The sequence below is a fragment of the Acanthopagrus latus genome, chromosome 23 (genome assembly GCF_904848185.1).
Source record: "Acanthopagrus latus isolate v.2019 chromosome 23, fAcaLat1.1, whole genome shotgun sequence".
Taxonomy (NCBI): Eukaryota; Metazoa; Chordata; class Actinopteri; order Spariformes; family Sparidae; genus Acanthopagrus; species Acanthopagrus latus.
The window spans coordinates 19,631,022-19,655,427 of record NC_051061.1 but is presented as its reverse complement, the minus strand read 5'-3'; the positions used below and the strand labels follow the sequence as shown (position 1 = coordinate 19,655,427).

The window sequence follows — 24,406 nt, the reverse complement described above, 5'->3', positions numbered from 1 at the left end:
GGCAGCAGTGTGGGAGTCTTTCCTCCATGCCATGTCATCAAGCCCCGAAGCATTCTTGGGGAAAAGTTATAATTAACTGAGCTGAGATAAAGTTGAGCGTATTGGTTAACTGGCGTGTCTGCTGATGGCTCACTAAGTAGCAGGCAGCTGCAGGAGGCACTGTGGCAGGTTAATGAAAAAATAATGGAGAATATCACAAATGACAGTTTAAATACTGTTGTTGGCCAATGTGCACGTATAGGAGGAACACAGTTGGAATGCAAGTGAGTCTCAATTTTCCCTAATAGGGAAGGACACTCTGTCACATTAGTCAAAGTGTGACTAGATAAGGCTGCTAAACTCACAGCACTGCAGTGTGACACATACGGAAGAAGTCACAGACATTTTTAAGACCTCAGATACTGCGTAGCGGCTTAAATTGGCTTTTTCAGCTGGGGCGCTTTGCGTAGACAATAATATTGTTTTACAAAACATACTATAAAATATCCTGTTCGAACAATGAATTGTGAGTGAGTGCACTGGCAAAATCTCTTGAATCCAGGAGGGACATTATCTCTAACAGAGGCTGTCTATCAATTTTAGCAAAGACCAAGATTTTCATTTCAAATTCTGATGATTTATACAGAAGGTTTGTGTCTGCAATGCGAAAACCGATGACTATAATCCTTTTAATTATATACACACAACTTCTCACATCTTCTTTTCTATCAGACCTAAATCATATGTGTTTATTCAATTACTATGGGAAGAGCTGAGAGTTTATTACTGGGGCCCCACTGTTTTCATCCCCTGCCCCCCACAAACATCCTGAGTCTGCCTCTGTGTTTTGTACTGTTTTTTTTCTGTCCTGTAGTAAATTTCACGTCTTTTTTGAGAAACTTAACATGAAATATGAGCATTTACATTAAACTTAAATAAAGGAATTAGATGGAAAACTTTTTAATTAAATATATTTCATCAAAATACTTAAAGTCAATGTTTTCAGCATATTTTTGAATGTATGAAGCACTTATATTGACTTTTTAATAAAGTAAATGCTCAGGTTTTGTCAATTTTGGCAGTCTGTTTTCATTTTGCCTCTAATTTTCCTGCTGTTGTGTTTTCTTCCTGCCAACTAATCACACAGCAGCGGTAGTCAGTACCACCGAAACAGTTCAAAGGACTGATATAAGCAGAACGTCAACATCACAGACTAATTAGCCTTGATAAGTGAACATTAATTCTTGAAACAACATGCCGGAGCGTGCAGTTTCAGCAGTTTTGGAAGGTCATACTGTAGACAGTGAAAAGTTAAATCTAAAGCCGTTGTCAGACGGGACACAGATATCACCCGGGGACTTCATTTTTAAATAATCGCAGAGGTCGTCCGCGTTCTTAATCCTCTGCTAGTCTGACATGTGTAAACAGTGCATCAAAAAGTCCACTGTGCATTCTCTGCCAGATTTCATAAACCCAGATAACTCCGGCATAAATCTGCATACAATTAGTGTTTTTTTTTTTTTTTTTATAGTGTTATGTTTTTAAAAAGGTTCCTTCCTTTTCTGCACTTTCTTTCCTCTTCTGTGTGGAGAATTTTTGGAGGCTTCAGCGGAAATTATTCATGACAACTGTGATTGGCTTCAGGGTGCAAATTCAAGAGGTTAATCTAACTGCTTAGCATGGAGTCCAAATCAGAGAGGGAGCTCGATCAAATCCATCAGAGGGAGGAATCTTGAAAGTTAACGAGATCAATGACATGCACGGCAGCGGTTGTTCGGGGATGTTTTGTCTTTTCAGCAGGCTCAATACAAACACCTCTGTAGCAGTAGTTTATAGTGTATTCCTTGATGTGAGCGGATCTCATCCGCAGGTGAATCACTAAAGTCTGTATGTTACTGTTACAGACACTTTGGTATGAACTGACTGCGTGCACGTCACAGACTGACATCAGGTTTGATTTGAGCATTCAACTTATTATTTTACAGCCGACATCAGAGAGGAACACACCAGAAATGTAGGGCTCACATATGACTGTGCACTATCACAAGAGAGCATTGGCAGAAAAACACTACTGCTTAATTTTTACTCGCGTCCTGACAAGGAGAACAAATCTCAAATACTTGAATTTTGAAGTCTTTTGCCTTTTTATTTCAAGGATCACAACGAAAAATACTGACACAGAAAGAGCTGAAGTTCAACAAACGGTAGACCGTCATCAGTGTTGTAGCATCTGTCTTAAAATAGCTGTTGTTTTTTTCTCGGTTACAGTACACTTTTTTTTTTTCCCCAGCAAATTTTTCCCTCTGTCGCCTGTGAACTTTTGTCAACAGCGAGGAAGACAGACTCCACTGCAGAATAACTGACAGGCTGGTTTTTATTATTCATTTGACATTTTGCTGCAAACTTCATGTTGAGAGCTCGTTTTAGCATTTAAGCCGGTGGTTCGTTGTGTTTTTTTTTCTTTTTTCTTTTTTTTGAGCGGAAATGATGAATATTCAAGCTGTGTCATTAATGTAGGTCTGTTGAGGCTAAATGACGGGAAGGAAATGGGATGTTTGCTGGTTAATGACTTGTTTAATGACTTAATGCTGGTTGCCTGGTGATGAATTTATGTCATGTACGTTTTATAGAAACTTGGATTTGTGTATATATTTTTTTAAATAAATGGCACTTGTGATCAGAATGACCCAACCAAAAACCCAGCATGACATGAAACTGTTTACATGATTATATCTTAATTTCTGAGTTGTATATTATTCTATTATAACTCTGTCAGTGTATACATATCTCAATAAACTATTCATTTAAACATTTTCTTTTTGTCAAGGATACCCTCATTTATTTCCAGAGGTAGCCATTTTTTTTTTAAACCAGCGCTGTTGCTGCACGGCACTCTCAATCCCACTTGAAGTCTTGTCCAACAGTTTCATAGAATTTGATATTAAATGGCCTATAAAACTCCTGCAGCTGCTCTATGACCTCCTGTTCGATCTGGACGTGAGTTCTGCCCTTGGATTTGCCGAGGCAGCGTGGCTGGCTGCTGCTCTCCGGCTTCTTCAGACAGGGGAAGCCTTTGGTTCGATTAAAGTAGAAGTGCTTGTCTGTGATTATTCGTTTCAGTCCCAGGAAGTCCTGAACGCGGCCCATCTCCCCCGCCGGATCTGTGATCAGCCGCTCCCCGCTCACGAAGTGCATCTGCGACAGGCGAAAGTACTGCAGCCAGTTCTCCAGGTGCAGAATGTACATCCCGATCCGGATGGCGTTCCAGGAGGTGTCGACGAGGCCGAGGCTTTTGTTCTTAAAGGCCAGCTCTTCAAACGTGGGGATGTCGGGCTTCTTGGAAAGAGTCTGAGTGTAGTCGGAGATTGCTCTTGTGACCGGGTTGCGCACCACAACAATCAGCTTGGTCTTGTGGGACATGCTGGAGATCCGTCTGGGCGCCTCTCTGGTGACGAAGTAGCTGGGAGTCTTCTCTAACGTGATCTGGCTGTCGAGCGTTCGCGGCATTAATCCCCTTGGGAGAGAGACAAGAGAATAAAACACACATGGATGAGTCAGCGGGAGCTGTTGTTCGCCCGTCCAGGAGCATTTCCACATCTCTGTTTTATAGACGAGTTCTAGGAAAGCAAACATGAGTCCTTACTTGTATCACAAATACAAAGTATGGAAAAAAAAATCAACTCCACTTTAGGTTGTGTGGCATTTAAAGTCCTAACAGCAGCAAAACAATATGATGCAATACTCGTAATGCAGACGACTGAATGATGGGATGGATCCCGATGTGATCTCACAGGATGGCGTATAAATTGTAAGAACATTTCACGTGTCATATCAGGCAACTTAGACTTGTAGCATGTCATTTTAACATATGAAACTCTGCCAGGGGGCAAAAGATGTTTGCAGAGTGTTGTCTGGGGGGTGGAGCAGGTGGAGCAGGAGGACAGAGCTGCTGCTCAGCTGCATGGAGTTGGCTGGAGAGTCTCTCGAGAATAAACACCTGGAGTCGCTTCGCATTCTGCGCTGATCCGAAACCGTTCACCGACGGCGGGAGAGCTCGGAGTTCACTTTTAATGCTCTGAGATTTAAGAGTGGATTTATCCCCGCATCTTTTTTATCAGCCTGAACGCAGTCAACAGAGCTGACCTTCGTTTTAGGGAGTTAATGTAGGCCGACTGCAATGTTGACTGCTGACCGGCGCTGGACATTTTGATGCAGAATTCCTACTTTTTACAACTTTAACTTCATCCACAGTTTCAGATCAGCTTAGGATGGTCAGGAAATGATGAGGTCCAGGGAGGAAGTCTTCATCAACATACGACAAATGTTAAACACATTTCATAAGTTAGCATACAGAGTTGAAATAAATCTACCGACTGAGACGTGGGCATCAGTCTTCTGGGTCGAGGTCCTGTGTGTGTTGACCCATCCATCAACTCCACCCTCCTCCTTACACAGACTCTCTCGCTCTTTACACTACATCACTTGACAATTCTTTTTTTTTCCATGACATTTGCACCCAAAATCAAATGTGCAAAGCTTCATTTGAGAGTGTTAAATGAAAAACGAGAAGCAGAAAATGTGCTCTGATAACACGTGAAACATCTAAGACATCAGTTTGTCATTGATAGTGTCTTCTGTGAGACCAGGCTGCTGATGAAAGTGACAGTAATAGTCATTGTTCTATCAAATGTTGGAGAGTTCAATGTACTGAATAGCAATTTTGGATATTTCATACGCTCATCATACATTGTTTTTAGCTTCATTCGCAAAGCAATTAGTAACTTTAGCTGCCGTTTAAAACCATTGCGGTAAAAGCACAATATCTGCCTCTGAACTGCAGCAGAGTGGAAGTATGAAGTAGCAGAAACTGGAAATGTACAGTGAGTAACTCATAACATAACATGTCCTTCCTTTCTCTGCACCGCTGGCATTAAAGAAAGGCGACAAAACACTGGTTATGTAACAAACAGTGTCAGATATCTTGGCAGCTGCATGATATTTCAGAGACCTTAGAAGGCAGTGTTATTTCAATATTCCATCCAACACCTAGTGTCAAATAACAGCAGACGAAACCCAAATAAACACAATGTGAATATATTTGTCAGACATTCGCTGGTGACAGGACAGCTTGTACAGTCAAAACATGCATCATGATAATCATCATCAAGCTGCCAAGATAATGGCTCCGAAAACTACAGGCAAATGTTTCTATTTGTCATGCGAGTTTTCCTTCCCGCTGTAATACGTCATTCCGCTTTGGCACTTTGGTTCAATAAAAAGGCTGATTAACGAGCCGATGTTGTTGCGGTTGAGGGCGAACAATGCCTCGACCGGAATTCAGAGATCATACGCGCTTTGCTCGCCGCTTCCCTCGCAATAGAAAAAAAAAAGGACTCTGCCGTCGCGCCGGCACAATAACTCAGCAGTTTGGTGTAGAATAATTACAATATAGTGCGATTAAACTCGGCTTTTACTTTTACGATTACAGAAGATATAGTGCCCGAATTTCTCTGTTTCACAGCACGAGAATGAGTTTCTGCTTTCAGGTAGGTTGGCACACTGCTCTGATGATTAAATACCACACTTTCTCTATTATTACTGGGGGAAGGCTTCGATTAAAACCTAACCTTTCTCAAAGTTTTCTCTCTCAAGGTAGCGGTAGCCATAGGTTACCTCTGAAGCCTTGGAAATATTGATCCATTTAGCTTTATTTATGAATCCTGAGTTGTTGGCTTGGGTGCCTCAGGGCCACTAGGCAACTATTAATCTTGTATGAGAACAGCACCTTTTCAAGCAAACAGCTTTGCTACACACTAACAAACTTGCAGCCCTTTTTTTCCAGGGAGGTGCAGAATCGGAGCAGATCTTTGGCTGTGCGCCGAGGAAGCCGTCTTTGTTATCCGGCTTGTCAGTTCCACGCGTTTTTTCACCATCCTCGGAGATGAACACGGTGGAGATGAGAGGATCTTGTATGTGCGGGTTCAAGACTACGACCTGTCACATCACAAAACAGGGCTGACAGTGTGAACACATGCAGTGAAAGGTCACAGACGGCTCTATAGGCTGCACTATTCTGCAGACAGCAAGTTTGGAGTGCGGGGGCTTCTGGGAAATAAAGCATTCATAAAGAGAGAATTATGTTAAATCATGAAGATTCACACTGAGGGTTTGTTCGCTCTCAACGACTGTTTTTGTTTGTTTACAGAAGACAAAAGTCCAAGTGAGCCCGTCCATCACAGGAAGTTGGAACATGTGCCAACTTACCTTGAGTTATTGATTTTTAGTCCTGCTCTGTTTGTTTACTCCCAGGGAGTCTCAGCACTGAAGAAAAAAAACAAAACCAAAAAACCAAAAAACAACAAACCAACATGACTGTTACTACACTGAGGGGGCAGATAGAGACGAGATGGAGGAAGGGATAAATCCTCTGAAAGGCTGAGGCATCCCGAGTTAGAAGCCAAAGGGCAGCGTATTTGAGGTAAATTATGAAACTATGAAGACAGGTTAATAAAAACATTGAGGTGTTACTTCTCCTACAACAGACACTCTGCATTGACAGATTCCTCCCAAGCTTCCCCGTCTGTCCTCCGGTTGGTAAGTAAACACAACTTTCAAATATCCATAACACACGTACAGCTGGATATCCAAATCCTCGGTAATGATCCTCTCAATCGATTAGATTCTGATTCGATTCGATGCAGCGAGATATGTTTCAGTTACCATCCGGATTTAGCTCTGAAATAAAACAAGGATTCTGTGAGAACATATGCTGTGAATCGTAGAAGGAACGGTGCATTGTTAAAAATGTGTCTCTACATCAAGAATTTAATTTAACAGTTTTAGAGTTTTGTGATTAAAATCGTCCTCCGAAGAAATGAATGTGATACTGCTGTGATTTTTAGCAACTAATTCTCAAAAGTGCTGTAGTGACAGAACAAGAAAGTAATACAAGGCGTAGGCCAATCCATGTTAGAGGTAAGATCTTTAGCCCGAGCCCGAGCCCAACCCGGCCCGAAATTCGGGTCGGGTCGGGCCTAAAATGTCAATCATTACGTTCGGGTTGGGTCGGGCTCGGGCTTCTCTCTCGCTGACTTTTTTTTAAATAAATATATGTTTATAAAAATGTATACTAAAACGATGTGTGGATACTAAACTAAGGAATACTTGTTGTAAATAAATAATTTGGATAAAACAGAGAAGGCGGCGCTGTAAGGTAATTGCTATATAACTACTACTAAACAGGAGGCGCAGAGCAAGAGCACGATTTGCGCACGGCTTTGCGGACATTTCGTGAACGTAATCTTGAAATTTCGGGTTTGCTTCGGGCTCGGGCCTGCAAATCAAGTTAATTGGTCGGGCTCGGGCTGGGTCGGGCTTTAATGCCTGCGGGCCTGGGTCGGGTCGGGCTGGATTTTTTAGGCCCAATCTTACCTCTAATCCATGTTAGCAAGGGAAAATAAGAAAGGGAGGTTTTAACCAACCATGAACCATCGTGTTCATATGTTGACTTCTGTTGCACTTGAATGTACCATGAAGTTCGTGTGGGCTCACACAGGCTTTGCAGAACAGAGTGATGTAGATTTCAGAGTTTAGGATGTGCCTCTGAATGCACCGCGAAGTCCCTGAACTTCCGTAAATGATGCCAAAACTCAGTGGAGACTCTCACGATAGCTTTTAAATCACATGAATGTTCAGGAACAAACATTTACCTGACATCAAGAAAATCTACCCACAATTGGACCTTCAGACATCCATCCAGGGTAAAAGGTAAAAATGGGGAACCATGCTGAAAGGGTCAACTCATGGATACAGTGACAAGCTGCTCATCTCCTAAACGGATATGATGAGCAAAACAGCCAATCAGAGGGATTTCTCTCACAGACGGGCTCAGCCACCGATTCTACATGCTCAGTTGGTCAAAAAGGTGCCGACAACCGACTAAAGCCGCAAGATGGCAAAGAACTGCCCCTTCTTCAGAGCCACAGATCCAAGGATCGTCTGATTTGCAGCCCCTATAGGTGAGACAACAATCACCTGCCCCTGCCGGTCAAAACAAAATCAAGTCAGTTTTATGATGAGACAAAACTAATGTGCAAATACTCACAACGCTGCTTGGATTGAGATAAAGAGTAACATACCTGTATTTGTCGGCGGTTCATTCAACAAACTGTTTAACCTTGTTGAGAGTGCAGTCAATAAGAACAAGGTGCGATCCAATGATCAAAAGGAAGTCTAACCTTTTTATTCGGTCATTTGTAAAAATATGCTTTCATGTCACAGCAGCGGAGGAGCAGCGTGGACAAACCAAGTCCAGGACACGTGTTAATGAGGAACATCGGGCCTCTAAAAACTACAAATGTTTTCATCTAGCATTTAGTAGTTTGGGCTCATCTATCCAAAAAAATTAGCATCCAAGTTACGATCCAGCGACGCTAAAGGCTTCATATTAACCTTCAATGACCGCATGTGACAGAATCCAAGTGATGAGCGGATATTTACTGTTTCTGATAAATTATTTTCTACACTCGGGCAAAGAGATGGTGGCAGCAGCAGCAGCAGCAGACTCATTTTCAGTTTGTTATTGAGATAGCAGAAATAAAAAAAAAAAAAACCAGGAGGGGAACATGTGATACCTGAGGCAGGTGTCTGAACCGACCATCAGGATTTTTTCTCTCCCCATGCCCTCAAGAAAGTGCAGCACTACACACAGCATCTGAAATTGGAAGATAAAATTGAGGGTGTTTCATGGGAGTGGGTCCTCATGTGCTTTTACTAAAAGCTACTCAGTCCTCGCTCTGTGATAATTATTTGCTGTTTTTTAAAAGAAAAACATGTTGGTAATTCCAATTGAAGTGCTTTAAGGGCGATCACTGATGTTTCTGAAACCTCAGTATCTTTATCAGTATGCAGAAACAAACCTGAAAATGCACTTTCATGGAACATCTTGCTTAGCGGGAGCGACACATGTGAATGCACACACACACACACACACACACACACACACACACACACACACACACACACACACACACACACACACACACACACACACACACACACACTTTGATTAACTGACATTTGAGTGAAGTGCTCTGATTGATTACCGCCTTCTCACTCAGAGCTAACACCGAAATTCTTCAGCATAATTTACAGTCTTTTCCCCATTTCTTGGTGAAACCTTCAGTCAGGAAGCATTACCGGCTCGGCTGTGACATTTTAATCACTCTGGGAAAATGAACTCAGGTGTGGAGGAAGATCTCCTCAATGCTGTAAATGAGAAGTGGTCAAATAGGAGAGAGTGGATGAAAGCTAATTTGTTCTGGATGCTTCAGCGTTTGGATTTTGTGCTGTAATTACACAGTTCTTGCTAGTCATTTCTGCAACTAAAAAAAATTGCAAATTAAATTTTATTAAGGGATGTTTGAATTCTACATTGACTTACAAAATAATTATCAAAACTGACTTTTATGATGTTTTCTTTCGTAAAAAAAAAAAAAAAAAATCCCCAAATTCAATATTTCTAAATAGGTCACATCATAAAAAGGGGCATGGATGGTTAACATTAACACTCCTGGCATTATTAATTATAACCCTCAGGCAGGCTTATTCCATATAAAAAAATGACTGTGTTGTATAAAGCAATAGAATCTGCTAAAACAAATGAAGCACATTGCTCCATCTGTTTAATCACAGAGGAGGGACATCACAGGAAGCCACAGAAAATGGCTGCACTAATGGGGATGTGTGTGGTGTTTCTGTTAATTCTGAACCTTTTCATTTGGGTCCCTTCATGATGGGGGACTTTTACAGTATATCGCAGTGTGTGTAACAGTTTGTGTTGTAGCCTAATGTAAGAAGCAAGTATTAAACAGAATATTTTGGAAGCCGCTTCGACGTTGCTGCGTGGCTTTGTAAGTGCAATGCGAGCTACGAAGTACGACGTAATGAGCCACTTTGTCGATTTTTAGCTATTCTTCTAACTATTCTAATGCGTCCGTTCTGCAAGGATTTGATTTAATGCGACCAAATTGAGAGAGAAAGAAAACACACACAAAAAAACACACACCAAGCGTCCTTCCTTCAGGTTGTTAGGGTCAACAATGGAAAGCAAGTCGTTTTTGCCACTCATTAATGAGCTGCCATGTGCTGAAAGCCGCTCTGCGTGCTGTGGTGACCCTGAAAGAACCTGCTGGCGATCGCGCTCAACGATTTATCTCTGTTGGTGCACTGGAGGCAGGAGGTCTGGAGTTCACACTTAGTTCCCTCTGGACGCCGCAGTATCATTATGGTCGAATGAACCACAAACATGGACGTCTTTATTGCGGAGTATCAAGGACTCCCTATTAAACCCAGATAGACCCGCTCCACTGGGAGAACATGCCACACTTTCCACAGCGGCGGAGACACTGCAAGACAACAATTAGCTATTACAGGCCAATCAGGAGGAAAGCTTAAGACAACAGCAGCCATATTGTTCCTCTGGAAATGAAAGCATGTTTGCAACATACAAGTATTAACTGCAAATGAATCTCTATAATGATTTGTTTGACTTTTGCCAGCCAGTGAATATCTATAAATCGCCCAGTAGTTCTATTTTACCCCGGCTTAGACTTCCCATGGGACTTATAAGGTTCAGTCTTCTTCTGTGGTGTTCAACGAACCAAACGTTTAAGTCTTCTGAATGTACTTGAGAAGTACATTGGGACTGAGATCCAGCGGGACCCAGTGCAAATCTTGCAGGAGCAAGCGGTTTATATTCTGGGTTTAGTTGGCACTAACCGGGAGGATGGAGAAGATCAAGGCAGATCAATACAAGAGAAAAGATGAGCAGGGCGAGTCGAACATTGGGACAAAACTCTGCCATCTAATGAGTTTTGGTTATAACTTTTAAAACAATGATCTCAGAAAATTCCAGTACCATGAGTGTATGTGTGTAATTCTAATTTTTTTTAGATGTGGCCCACTGTTACATAATTCTGAGCTACAGATGAGAAAATGTTTATTTGGTATGTTATTTGATTCATTCACGTTATAAGTTCCTGCTGCTTCCATTGGTTGTCATGATGTGTCACATATGTTGACAACCGAATCAGTCAGTATCCTTTCTGCAAGTGCGTACAATTCAAATTGTTAGATTTCCCAACACAGTCTGATGCTTAGAGAGTGCGGCCGACCCGACCTTTAATCCCAAAGCGTCAGTGTTTGATGAGTTAGGAATGAGACCCAAAAATCAACTTTTAGAAAAACTGGACATATAGTTAAGGGCCTGTTTTCTTCACTAAAATCAGTAAAAAAGCGCTAAGCATCTTTTTTCCTCTAAAACATCAGGCGCTGAATTTCAATATTACTGGTCAGGTTTGGTCATTTCTTACAGTGTCAGACAGAAGCACTCACAAATATCCCTCTTTTTCAAACACAGATATCAATTCACAAATAAACAGACTCTGCGACAATAAAAACAAAACCTGAACGATCCAGTGACAGCAGAACCCAACGATTACCAATTAAAACCTCTCTGTCACCCTATTTTTGTTAAGTTTGTGTATCATTAGCTATACGAAGCAGGGTTGTTGTATTACATCACTGACTGCAGGCTGAGCCACCCTCTGCATCTACGTACATCTAAAAGCTGCAAATTGCTGCATCACCTACAGTACGTGCATGATTATTTCACAGTGTGCAGACGGGCAATGAAGCGAGGCGGTGCACCGCTCAGCTCCAGAGTGTGTCTGCTCGGACAAGTTAAACTTCTAAAGAGCAGCGCAGGTTCATCAGAGATGCAGAGCATCAGAACAAGTAAAGGTCAGCTTTGAATCATCTCCTTGTGAACGATCAATGAACTCAGAATTTATTACTGTCTTTTCACTGTGGTTTGAACTTATTGTCAGTTCAAGACAAGGTCTCAGTTAATGTTTGCAGCGCAAATACAAAATTGACAAAGCTTCACATACAAAATGCAAGTTCCTTACAAAATAATGAACAAGACTAAGGGAATTAGTAAATGCATCTCAATATTTATTTCCACTAACATCATGGGGAATGCAGACAAAAATGAAATGAAATTTTACACATAAAATTTCATCATCAAATGAGAATCTCCATCTCTGCTATTGCTTGTAATTAACGAGGCCTATTGTGGCAACACACTTTGAATAGAAGAGTTTAATGAGTGGGAGGCTTGCAGGCAAACACCGATCTGATTGGGATTTAACTTCGAAACCATTAATCACAATGTGAAGTTTGTGCAGGGGCAGGGACAGAGAGATTCAGAGAATGGCCTTTACCTCCCGCCGGACAACAAACATTTATCATTACAAAGACTAATAATGAACCGTCCCCATTAAACAATATGCAGGCACACGGCTGACCACGGAGAGGCCCGAATCAAAGTATCCATTACATGCTGCGTTCGCTCGGTCTCTGGAGTAATTTAACAACAAAACTGTTACACAGTAAATTATCAGAAAAAAAAGTCTTCTGGGCTCTCAGTGCCTGTGTGTTATCACAGTGAACAGCATGCAGAGTAATGATGGTCACAGTCCTCGGTAATACATTCAAAGATTTGGTTTGGGAACAAAACGTTTTTTGTTTTTTTTTTCCAGAATAAATAGTTGAAAGCTTTTATCAGACGTACTGCGAAGTCAGATAATATCCAGCACACAAACATCAATTAATTCAAATTGCAGCTTTATGCTCATGTTGGTATCTTCAGACTGGATTATAGTGACACAAGAACCCGTAACAACAGAGAAAAACAAAGGAGAACAGCAGAGTGATACTAGATACACAAAAAATATAATCAGAATATGCAATGTTGTAGTACTATTTAGTCTTTAGAGTTTTGGACACATTTGTTTTCATTTTAAGCTATAATACATCACAGTTTCAGCAGCAACATCACAGCGTACGCATGTGCAATATCCATATTGCATCCGTCACAGTTCGTTTATGATTTATGTTATTTCCTGTTTTATTTTGTAGTTATAGCTTACTTCCTGTCTTTGTCTCTTTCCTGCCGTCAATCATTCTGCAACATTTTGTTTTTGTGTCCTCACAAAAAGTAAAGTCACCCAAACTGTTGTATACTGTATTCTTTCCAATGCCAAAATATATACCACCAAAAATCCCAATTTCCAACGCTGCCTCCAGGGTTTTCAGATCTTTTTATTTTCTTTCAGCAAACTTTCTTTCCATACTTCCGAAACTAACTTGGGGGAAATCGGGCTTCATACAAACCATTTGTCCTGAAATGTCCTGAAAAAGCCAATACCCCACATACCGACGTGCTTCCCTGCCGTCGAAACCCATTAACAGTTCGTATTACTCAGGTAGGCTGTGCAGAGAAAATGTTCTTATGCTGCGTGATTCTCATAATGTCAGTGCCACAGCACTTCCTAAAAATGGCATCTTCCTCTTTCCTGATATGACAGCCCAGATCCAGTCTCCACTGGGGAGGCTGCTCCATTATTAAAGTATCACTCACTTAGATTACAGCTGTGATGACATCTGATCATTAATCACCGGCAACACAGTCCCGCCGCCTTGAGAGTCGATTAAGAGTTAACAAAGAGCAGTGCACACGAATGCAGCAATCCTGCGGCCAATTCGCCGAGGTGAGGAACAGAGGTGAATAACAATCTGCGGCTCGGAGAATCAAACATCTATTTTTCTAATTTAATTGAAGACAAACTGGGTGAAAACCGCAGAGTGACTGAGCCAGATGTCTCTCAGTGGAGGATCCTCTTAACACCAGGCCCGTCCTCAGCCGCATAATAGAATCATAAACAGATTCATCGCAAGACAATACAGTCCTGCAATACCGCTAAAAGGAAAATCGCATAATGTATTTGACCTTGAACCGAAACCTATTTAATCGCTGTCATTTCAGCACTCGGCTGTTGTTTTCCTCGAAATAACAATTATTCATGGTTTATTCTGCAGGGGAGGAAATGACTGACACTTGCTCTCCTTGAACAATAACACGTTGAATTGAGCTGAGCTACGAGCTGTCACATTAACATGTGGCGCGGGAAAGTGTCCGGACGCTGGAAATGAGGAGCCTCAGACAGACGGGGAAGCCTTTGAAATCCTGAAACGCGTGGTCTCGGGCGAGGCTTACCGCTTATTTTTTCCGTTTTGTGCATTTTTGGGATGGACGCACAGCTGTTGGGCTGCTGTTTCAACACATAAAATCAAGTCTGTAAAAGGCTTTTTTGTAATCCCATCATTTTTGTTGATAATCTTATAATTCACTCAAAATGCCCTTCATGGTTATATAATTGTGACATCGTGAGTGTCTTAAACAGTGACGGGCAGACGGTGTTCTGCCTCTACACCCGCCCCCTCTATTAATCACCTATTTGTGCAGTTTAACAGCAGCGGACTTAACTGACGTTCATGGAGAGCTCTTGAATTTTCATCAACGTCGGAGCTCTTAGAAGTTCTCTCTCAGTTTACAGTATAGCCTCCAGCAATGTGACAGTCAAGGATATTTATAAATGGAGGAGCGCCGACAGCCCACAAACCTTTAGTGGTTTATCTCTTCGCTTAGATGGTGGGAGAGCACAAAAGGGCCCAGAGAAAGGGGAGACACAGGAGGAGGGAACGCTCAGGCAGGATTTGATCCCTGGTCAGTCCGGAATTGGGTGGGGGGCAGTTAACAAGCTGACGATCTCTAAGAGTAAGCATAAGATTGCTGGGCTGGATGTTTCCAGTATGACAGAGACATTTTGATTCACTGTTGTCATGACACAGGAAGTGACATACCAGATAGCTGTCGATAATCATCTATTTTGCATGACTGGTGGTAAGTAAATCACTAATGACACCATTATAAATCCTGTTTTCCTGAAGCTGTCTATATGCTATTAAAAGGGCTGCAACAGATGCACTGGAGAAGTACAACAAATGCCACCGCAATTATACTCAGGTTGGGATCGGTCATGCCATAGATATAAAATATGTATTTTTGTATATAGAAATATGCCTTTTCACTGCACGTCTGTAGCCATGGCACAAACTCTGTGATCTTAAAATGTAAATTTCCTGCTAAACTGATGACTTCACCTCCCTCTGCTCGCATTAACAGCCGCTCTCTCTCTCACTCGCTCCACCACACACTTGTTACGGCGCTTACCCTTTTTTTTTCGCCGTTTCATCAACGCTTGAAATGCGACTGTAGCAAGTACGGTGACTCGCCATAAGTCTTTCAGATTTCAAGGTGCTACAAATTGTATCCAGCCATGACAAAGCCTTACAAGTCAGCATGGAAGGAGAGAGAGAGAGAGAGAGAGAGAGGTTGCAATTTAGATGATGCACCTTCTTATCTAGAGTTGCAGATCATCGCAGACCGGCACGTTGCAAGTTGCTGCAGTCGCAAATCTTGAGTCGGATAGTGCTCAGGGCTGCGTCAGACTCGAGTTAGGGTTGGTAAAAAAAAAAATGTAACGCCTGTCTGGCTGAATTGTAAAATGTTTATTGTTCTGCTGCAGAGTAGTCAGCTGGTCATACATCACATAGGTGCAATGGAAAAGTGGCAGGTGTTACCTTCTTTTTAATTACTCCATCATTGACATTGCAGTGAAATTAATCGTATTTCTTTTTGCAAATAGTACGTAGTATAATAGTTTCATACAAACATTATTCAACTAGATATGAATGTAATTTCGAGAGTGTAAGTTACTTCCAAAAACGTGCAACTTTGGTCTGTGAATACAAAATTTCTAAAAAGAAAGGGAAAAACAAAAGGGCAGCAGGGATGCACACAGTCTGCAGTCTGCAGCCATCTGGGAGGATGTGGGCACAGTGGGTCTTTGAGCTAAATGCTAATATGGTTCAAAAATGACTATGCTAACATGTGGTGAGAAGCAGGCTGCGAACGAGAAATGTATCTCAAATCTCACCAAATCTTCAATAATGATTAAAACAAAATGCTTTTCAGGGATAAAGCCAGTGCAATTCATGTGTTATGTTAATCACCATTTAATATTATTTTCACTTCATTAAAGTGAAAGTTGTATAAAGGGGCCCGGGGTGTCCAGGGGTTTGATGACACACACGGCCCTGATGCAGTTAACCTGGCTGAACAAAGATACTTTTTGATAATCTTCTCTTCCCTCTGAGAAAGAAGGAGACGGTACCAGCAGACCAGAGTTTCTGGCTGACGATCTGTTTGGATGAGGTCTGCAGCGTGTCCAGGCGGAAATCAAATTGACCAGAGTGTGCCCTCCCCCCACCTCTCTAAACCCTGTTGCAAAAAAAGGCCTTCGTCACACCCTGACCGGCTGTGAGGGGAATGCCTCTGAGCTCTCGCTGGTTGATTAGGAGCCGGTCAGTCCAGAGGGAGTTTGACATCCACCTTAAAAAATAGCAAATCCCAAATATCGGGCCTGCTACAAACACACTGATGCAAAACAGCTACACCGTCTGTTTGCCATGTTGATCATATGAGTTTAGCATGTTAGCATGCTGCTCAGCATCAGCTGCTGAAGGTTTGAGAGTTTGTATTTGGTTGTAAAACAAAGTGTAGGAAGAATTAAAACTGTGGCCATCTTGTATAGAAAATTAACATACCAAATTTCATGGAAATCCACCCAACAGTTTTTCTTTTCTTCACCCAAACTGCACATGTGAACCTCACTATGGTGAAATGATGATACATGGTCTAGACACCATGAATGGCAATCCATCTAATGGCTGTTGAGATATTTCAGTCTGGATCAAAGCGGCCCTATAGGTTTTTAATTAATCTGATTCAGCATGTGATTGGTCCATAATGTATGCATGATTACATTGCATCCTGAATTAATTCATCAAAGGAATAAAAGCACCCTCTCTCTGTGTTTCAGACTGGTCTCACAGGGGAAACGTCTCAAAAAGAGTTGTTTGGTAATTAATGTTAACCACCGCATGTCTCTGAGCTGCGCTGAAATGAAGACAGCTCATTAATAATGCAGAGTTACGCCTTACCATCCCTCGCTGTATAATGTGCAGTTTTCTGTGTTAAATGAGAACCATCTAACTTTCTGTCCTCATCAACCTTTCTGATGATACTGTTCCAGAGCTCCCTGCCTCCCCGAGCCAATTAATGTGGACCTGGAGAATATTTGTAGCTGCAGCCTCTCATACAATTTCCCCCCTTCTAAGGGAATCTACTGACTCCTTCTGACTCCTGTGAAATCAATAGAGCTGAGATGCCCTTTTAAGTCTTGATGGTGTATGGCGACGTGTTTTTGTTTGATCTTTATGATTCTGTGGAGGACGGCGGGGGGAGAAAGAAGTGGCGAGAGAAGTGTGAGGAAATTGGCGGCGGCGAAATATCTGATTTGTCAGGTCCTGTATGGCTACGTGAGCGCGGTCACACAAAATAAATGAGGCCACGTGTGTGTTCTGTTCAACGAGAGCGCGGCACCATTTTTCTTCTGCGGCAAAATGATCCGTCACACGGTTAATGTAACAGGACAGACTGTGCAGAGCAGCTGGCCGGTACACTGACACTGACGGGAGTTAATTTGGTGTCACGTGTTGTATGTTTCTGTCTGTTCGACAGACATTAGCTTCTGAGAACGAGCGGAAATAAAAACAAAGTGGAATGAGTTTCAAGTGTTTTTTACAGGGAGATTATGGACTTTGTTACTCTAGTCTGCAAAAAAAAAAAAAAAATCAACACAAACAGCAGTTAACAACACCAGTGTTATGGATTATATTCATCAATGACAGTAAATACCAGTAGAGACCTGTATTACATCACTGCTAATACAAATGACGGTAGCCACAGGAAGTGGAAAATGTACGTGAGTTTAGCACAAGTCTGCTGGATATAGACTGTCGATGTGAATCTGCGATGGCTGATTCATCCACTCATCCATTCTCCTCCCTTCAGTTATCACCATGCTAGCAACAAGCAACAGCCTCAAAGATGGCAGCCTACACATTAAAAATGACAAATTAGTCTAACCCTAATCTGGTGACGCTACAAAAGTAAACAAGCTGCTTGGATTTAGCCATTTTCATGTCAGCTTGCTTACCCATGTGCAAAAGTTGCCCCTGAAGTTATATTGCAGGAACACTGTCGCTGCATCCAACGCTTTGCACTGCCCAGGATGATTTTGATTGATTGTATTTCTTTCAAGCCAACCAGAGCGTTTTTTCTTTTTTTTTTTTTGCTCCTATACCCAACTGATAATACTTGTAGCCAGACCTTCCTCCAACACTGACACAGCCCTGTGGAGCTCTGGTTACGCAAGACTAACAGTGTCCAAATTAAAAAAAAGCAAGGCTACATCTTCCTGGGGGGGATGAATATGCTCATTAAGTTCAAGGTTCTATATCCAGCATAACATAGATCAAGAAGCTTTGATCGAAAGCTTATTCCTATCGATTAATTGAAGCACCAACTGACAGATTCATTCATAATAAAATAAGTGTAATTTGCAGCTCATTGACAGGAGGACCAGTCGTCCAGCTGATAACTTGCAGAGTGCAAAGCGGAGCGACGCTTAAGGAATGTACAAACACTCTGTTACTTGCTATAGAGACAAATGTGACAGTTAATCAAAATGGAAAGATACTTTATGTGACGCGCTGCCGAAAAGCCAAACAGTGTGACAGTTAATCACTGAGGGCCAGTCGAACACAATGAGCGTCACTCCGTCACTCGTCAAGCTGAATAACAGCAGATTCAGCCTGAATGTAACCAGCCGCTGTGTCTGTTGTGTTCGTAAAGTATTTATCTGGAATCTAAGAACTGTCGGCTCACAACGAGCATGAAATAATCCAGTTATGTAATTTTCCACAAGTGACATCATACCCGTGAGGGCCCTCCATTGATCTTTGCTCAAATTTAGAGTGACATAGAAAAACAAGACTGAACTTGCGTAAACCCCCCGAACCTCTGGCGTAAGTTTTCTCACTGTTGAAGTAAACTGAAGCTCTTGCATCATTAAGGACATTTTTCACCGCTGGCAAGATGGTCTTTGCATAAAAGTGGCCCATCAAATTTTAAATTCTGTTTTTGAAATTGATGCTTCATGACCAGGGAAAACAGAGAAAATTTCACTGTTGGATTTTCATCAGCGGTAGTTATCTGGTGTATTGTATTTGTTGCACTGATGGTGGAAGCACGGGTTTAAAATAAAAGGCGAAGGTGAGTCAATGTCAGGCGCAAAAGGGGACAGCGACGTACACTTTTCTCTGATCTGGAAACTAAATTAACCTAAAAGTGTTGAAGCCTGGAGAATGGACTTATTATTGGCCCGAGTGCAACATAACTGAAGTGGAAACTTTATATTTTTGACAAACAGCCGCTTCAGGATCACTAAACACAACTTGCTGAGTTGGGGGTGTTTGATTTCGGCTGATCGTCTGTCTTGACACAGTCTGGTGGCCACCTGGTATCAAACTATATTGCTGAACACTACACTTTACACTAAGTACACTAAAATATGTGTCTAAAAAACTTTTAAGGTGAGAAGTGGACAATGAACAGGATGGTGGTTCATTTTTGATCAGCACAGCTCACACAGGAACGAAGAAACAACACGACGGACACTTCTGGTTGACAAACTTTGCAGTTAATCAACGCTACAAAATATGTTACTGAAAACATTTTACATGAGATATTGGCGGTGTGGTAACAGAACCTTGGTTTATAGTTCATCAGCGCTGCCTGCTTGAGACGGTCTGATCTGAGTTTGCTGAGACGGGCAGACAGAGAGGAGGCGTCTCTCTCTTCCTCCTGACCTGACTGCACTCTTTGTGTCCCTGGATGGCCGCATACAAGAATGTGGAAATACAGTCTGGAGATGATACAACGGCCTCAAGATCCTCACCACGATGTCTTTTTTTTCATTATTTAGAGGACTTCTGCCAGCGAGATAGTTGTGGGGCTGTGGGTGCAGACAACATGGAGTTGTTCCTTTGCACATCAGTCAGTGATCAACTATCTTTCTCAGAGAAGCTGTATGTTTGTTGTATTCACACAGTATATTTGAGGGTTTGGGATTATTGTTTGGGGGCGGGACATGTCTGATCTCTTCTCTTAAGATAGAAAAATCCATCGCAGCTGTTTTTCGATGTGAAAAGTCTGCAGAGTTCAGATGTTCCACTGGTGTCAGGTTAACTTTTGTTACCATAGTGTGTTGGTTATTTATAAGGAAAGAAATCACACTGTACCTACGTTTGACCTTTGACCACCGGGATCATAGTGACTGTCCTCCTATGATGAGGCTGCTCCTTCTACACAGCCTTGCACAATCTGTTCTTCAGTGTTTCTCAAATCAACTCTCTATAAAAGACCTTCAGCAAGTTTAACTTTAGCGTTTAAGAAGTAAAAGGCTCCTTGACAGTGTTAGCTTGATGTTTAATACGTAGAAAATGAAGATTAATATCAGTCAAAAAAGAGACTTAATAAACATGCAAATTACAGAGCAAGTGTTTCCTTTTTAACTCTGGACCAGAGGACTCTGGAGTGATTTTGCGTCTTACATTAATGCAGTTTTGTTGAATTATAGCCTCCGGTTCATTAATTCGGAGATGAAAAGGAGCGATTCTCTTTTCAGGAGTACGGAGCAGCTTTTGAGATAACTCTATTGTAAAGCCAGCCTTTGTGTGTGTGCGACTGTGCGTGTGTGTTTGTGGTGGATTGTCTTGCATCTGCTCGAGTACACTTCTCTCATGCTGATATTATCTACGGTGCTGTTTTTATTGTATTTCTGCACTCTCTGAAATTAACTGTCTGACAGGACAAATTCCAATTGAAACAAACTCATTTTTTTTTTTTTTTTTTGCAACTGAAGGACAGACTGTGTCTGTTCACAACATATTCAGCTCTGCAGGACTTTAACTTTGAGAAACTGCTTATTTTACTTATCTGAAATGTAGCTGGGGAGAGGCACCTTGAAAAAACCCTTGACTGCAGCGGCTTTGTTTGCCTCGAGACGTGTGTGAAAATGAGCTCATATCGGTGCGAGTTTTAAAATAAGCGCATCATGAAATCAAATCATTAATGGTCATGAAAGAAGCTGAAATCTGAGGCTGACGGAAGCAAATGTAGAACAAAAAAAAAAATTGAACGTGATCCGAGCAAACCGCCAGCTGAGGCTTGATGGGCAGATCCGCACGTACGTGATAATCTGATGCTGCCTCTGTTGTTCAGTCCTGCAGCACAGCCTGAGAACAGACTTTGCCACTTGTTCCATGTTCTTGGAAGCAGAGCTCGAGCTCGGTGGTCTGTTCCTGCCACACGGGTGGAACGCTGCAGGCACGCGGAACCCCTAACACAAACACCGTCGAGTCGACTGTTTGCAGAATTGAATGAAACATTTTTTTCCTTTTTTTTGTGTGTGTGATTGCATACTTGGTTTGGTGGCGATGGATTTTTTTTTTGTTGTTGTTGTTGAGAGAAACCCTGAACTTTCTCCTTTCACCCAAACAGTCAGAAACAGCAAATATGTATTAGAGCGGCGTCTCGACTGTAGATTAGATCCAACAGGGGCCGTTTAAATGGAAGAAGTGACAGAGCGAGATAAGGGAGGCAGAGGTGGGTGGGAGGTGATGTTCTGGGCTCGGTGCCCCCTTGTGAGCTCCCCCCCTTTTTTTTGTCTCTCTCTCTCTCTCTCCATCAGCCAGTGTGAGAACATTTTGTCTCCTGGTGCAGCCGGTTTGAATCCAGCTGGAAACCTGTGTTCTGCCTGCGTCTGCTGCGCTGTTGGACACGCTTGTGTGTAAAACTGATCCTGCGTCAGCCTGGCGGAGCTGTCTGTTCAGCACCACAGAGCTCTGCAGAGTGAAGAGTGGAATCAAACTTGTGATCTTAGCTTTGGTGTTGCTGCAGATGTGTGTGTGTGTGTGTACAGGTGTGTCTGTGTGTGTGTGTGTGTCTGTGTGTGTGTGTGGCCATTGACAAATTCTGAAAAGATCCTTATGACTGAGAAATGCCAAATGAGACTATAATCTAGCCTTGATTCAACTTGTTAAATTGAAATATTGGCGCGTCAGGACCTCACAGAACGCAGGACCCCCCAGCACAGCTGCACCACACTGGGTGGCAGCTGAAAAACATCTGTGCAGGAATACAACACAAACCTTACATCTGTCTCTGAAAACTAACAAGGTCTGTCATAGAAAGAGCGTCTCACACGTGTCCTCACCTGTACCAGTCAAGCCCTCTGTCATAGTTCCTGTCGAAAAAGTGCGGCTCCGTCCCGAGAGCGCGCACATCTGGATGTATCCGGATGAACTCCAGCACCGCCCTGGTGCCTCCTTTCTTTACACCCACTATGAGCGCGTTAGGCAGCTTCTTATTCCCATATTTCTGCGCGACACTCATGTTTCTCAACTTCGCGTCGGCCCAGTGGCTCCCAGTCGAGGCAGGGGCTCTACTTTGGTCGCGGGGATCGCTCGACCCGCGCTGGGCGGCGGTGCCGGACCTGACTTCCAGCGACGCGCAATTGTCCAGTTTTCCAAGAAGTTTCTTCCCTCCCGCGTTCTTGCTCGGCGGGCACCTCTTCCCCTCATAACCCTGGCTCGTCATGATTGTGCTGCGACAGAAGAGAATACTGTAGCACAGATAGGTGCAGGACAGTGACACGGTGAATATGAAGGCGAATCTGGCGCTGAATCTGTTCGCAGATGAGAGGAACCTATGTGCCATGTCTCCATGGGTTCAAAGCGCTGCATGGTTTTCCATCGGAGTCCTCCTCCTCCTCTCTCGGTCCGCGGTCTGGCAACAATATATGTTCTAAAGTCAGACAGACTGGCATGCGAGGATAGGGGTGGCTTCTCCGAGGCATCAACTGCGCGTAAGTCGCGTTATTTCTTTTTCATAGGCTGCTGAACTGTGCGAGAGAAACTTGGGAGCGGAATAATATGACGGGCAGCTCGGCGGAGGCGAAATGGGTCGGTCCACGTCCAAGTTCCTCCTAAGTAGTTTCAAGTGAGTCATTTGGATCAGTTACCGCCGCCACTGTCTTAAAACGAATCCCAGAGGAGATGGGCGCCCATCGTTATCCTCCTCCTTCTCCTGTTTGTGTGTCGACAGTGAGAGAAAAGGAAGAAGTCCGACGCTTCGTCCGTGTCCCTAAAAGTCTCACCAGCGCCGCTCTGCTCGTCCCACCTCCCCTTCCATAATGAAGTTGTGAAGAAATATGCACTTATGCTGCTGGTTATACATATTTAATCACGCCTCTGACGTCATGCACATGATCATAATTCTATATGCGTTTTGTCTTTTTAAAGGAACATCCTGAATATTTTTTTATTTTCTTTTTTTCATATTTGGAGACTGAAAAGGTGCAACATTTGGGTTCCTGAGTGCCAGTGATGTGCGTTGAAAATCATTTTGAGCATTTTATCGTCTCTTCTGGATATCGGTATCGTAATATCATTTTGAAGTTACCGGTTTGAATGCAGCCATGAACAGATTTGTAATCAGTTTTTCTGCTGTGCTGCTGCATGTTTGCTCTCCACTTGAAACAGAATGATTCATCAAGGCGGCAGCTTTCCCCTACATGTTGAGTGTTTTCCTCCACACAAACCTGGGCACCAGCGGCCTTCGAAAGTCAAGATCACACTTAATCCTCTGAGTTGCCGCCGTGCGAGCTGGATGGAGGAATTCAAAGTGTTCAGCTCGCTCAGTGTCACAGCTAAAGTTGGCTTCATTAAGAAGGAGCAGGCGTCTTCTGCAGTGTCTGGATCAACAGTGTACATATATATACATATAAATATATATCTGACAGATATATATGCTAAAAACATTCTTCACAGTATTAAAGTGTCTTGACTCAATTGCAAACCATCCAGTTTATGGCTGGAAACTGAGTCTACGGTGGCCCTGAAGGTGGAAACACAACATTACAGACAACACAGCAACATTTTAATAAAGCACAACAGCATTTCATAAAATTCTAGAATGGTTCACAAAAACACAAAGTTGAATAACTTTTCCATCTCTGTTCACCTCTGTCCCACTTAATGGACAGTAGCTATTCAGTTCAGAAGCAGTCCATACTGTGTGTCGTCATACAGAACTGCGTAGGTTTGAACAGTTAGAAACACCTGTGGAGGTGGCCGGTGCCTCCTGTCCTGTGTCTGCTGCTGGCGGTGCGTTTACATGCGGTGGGTTGACCTATGATTCACACGTCGGTGTCAAATGCAGCGGTGACATTTTCGGTGGCATCATCGTCCACTTCCGTCTCCATTCTGGACTTCTCTGCTTCATCTCCGGCGCCGAGTTCAGCCCGACGTACTCAGAGTAATTGGACTTGCAACATTTTGCTGCACAGCCTGGTGGTGGTGGCGTCTCCGTCTCAGAGCCCAGTTGTTTCCGTCCTCTTCTGAGCTCTCAGAGTCCTTTGATGGTTCATTTTTAGCCTCCTATTGTCTCGGGTCTTTGATGGCCATGCAGTTTTTTCCCAGTTGGAGAAACTCA

At 42.7% G+C, this 24,406-nt stretch overlaps 1 protein-coding gene across 1 annotated transcript; it reads right to left on the bottom strand.

Moving 5' to 3' along the window:
- Positions 1–2,104: 2,104 nt before the first annotated feature.
- Positions 2,105–23,113, bottom strand: hs3st2 (heparan sulfate (glucosamine) 3-O-sulfotransferase 2). Its single transcript, XM_037087693.1, has 2 exons — positions 22,128–23,113; positions 2,105–3,493 (listed from the first exon to the last, which is right to left on the bottom strand). Exons 1-2 carry the CDS (start codon positions 22,628–22,630, stop codon positions 2,875–2,877), a joined length of 1,122 nt encoding a protein of 373 aa, XP_036943588.1. The 5' UTR covers positions 22,631–23,113; the 3' UTR covers positions 2,105–2,874.
- Positions 23,114–24,406: the final 1,293 nt, after the last annotated feature.

Coding starts and splice junctions, on each gene's coding strand:
- hs3st2 (XM_037087693.1), bottom strand. CDS start 22,630: ATGGCACATAGGTTCCTCTCATCTGCGAACAGATTCAGCGCCAGATTC. Junction 3,494..22,127: donor AGAGGGCTTGACTGGTACAG/GTGAGGACACGT, acceptor CTCTCTCCCAAG/GGGATTAATGCCGCGAACGC.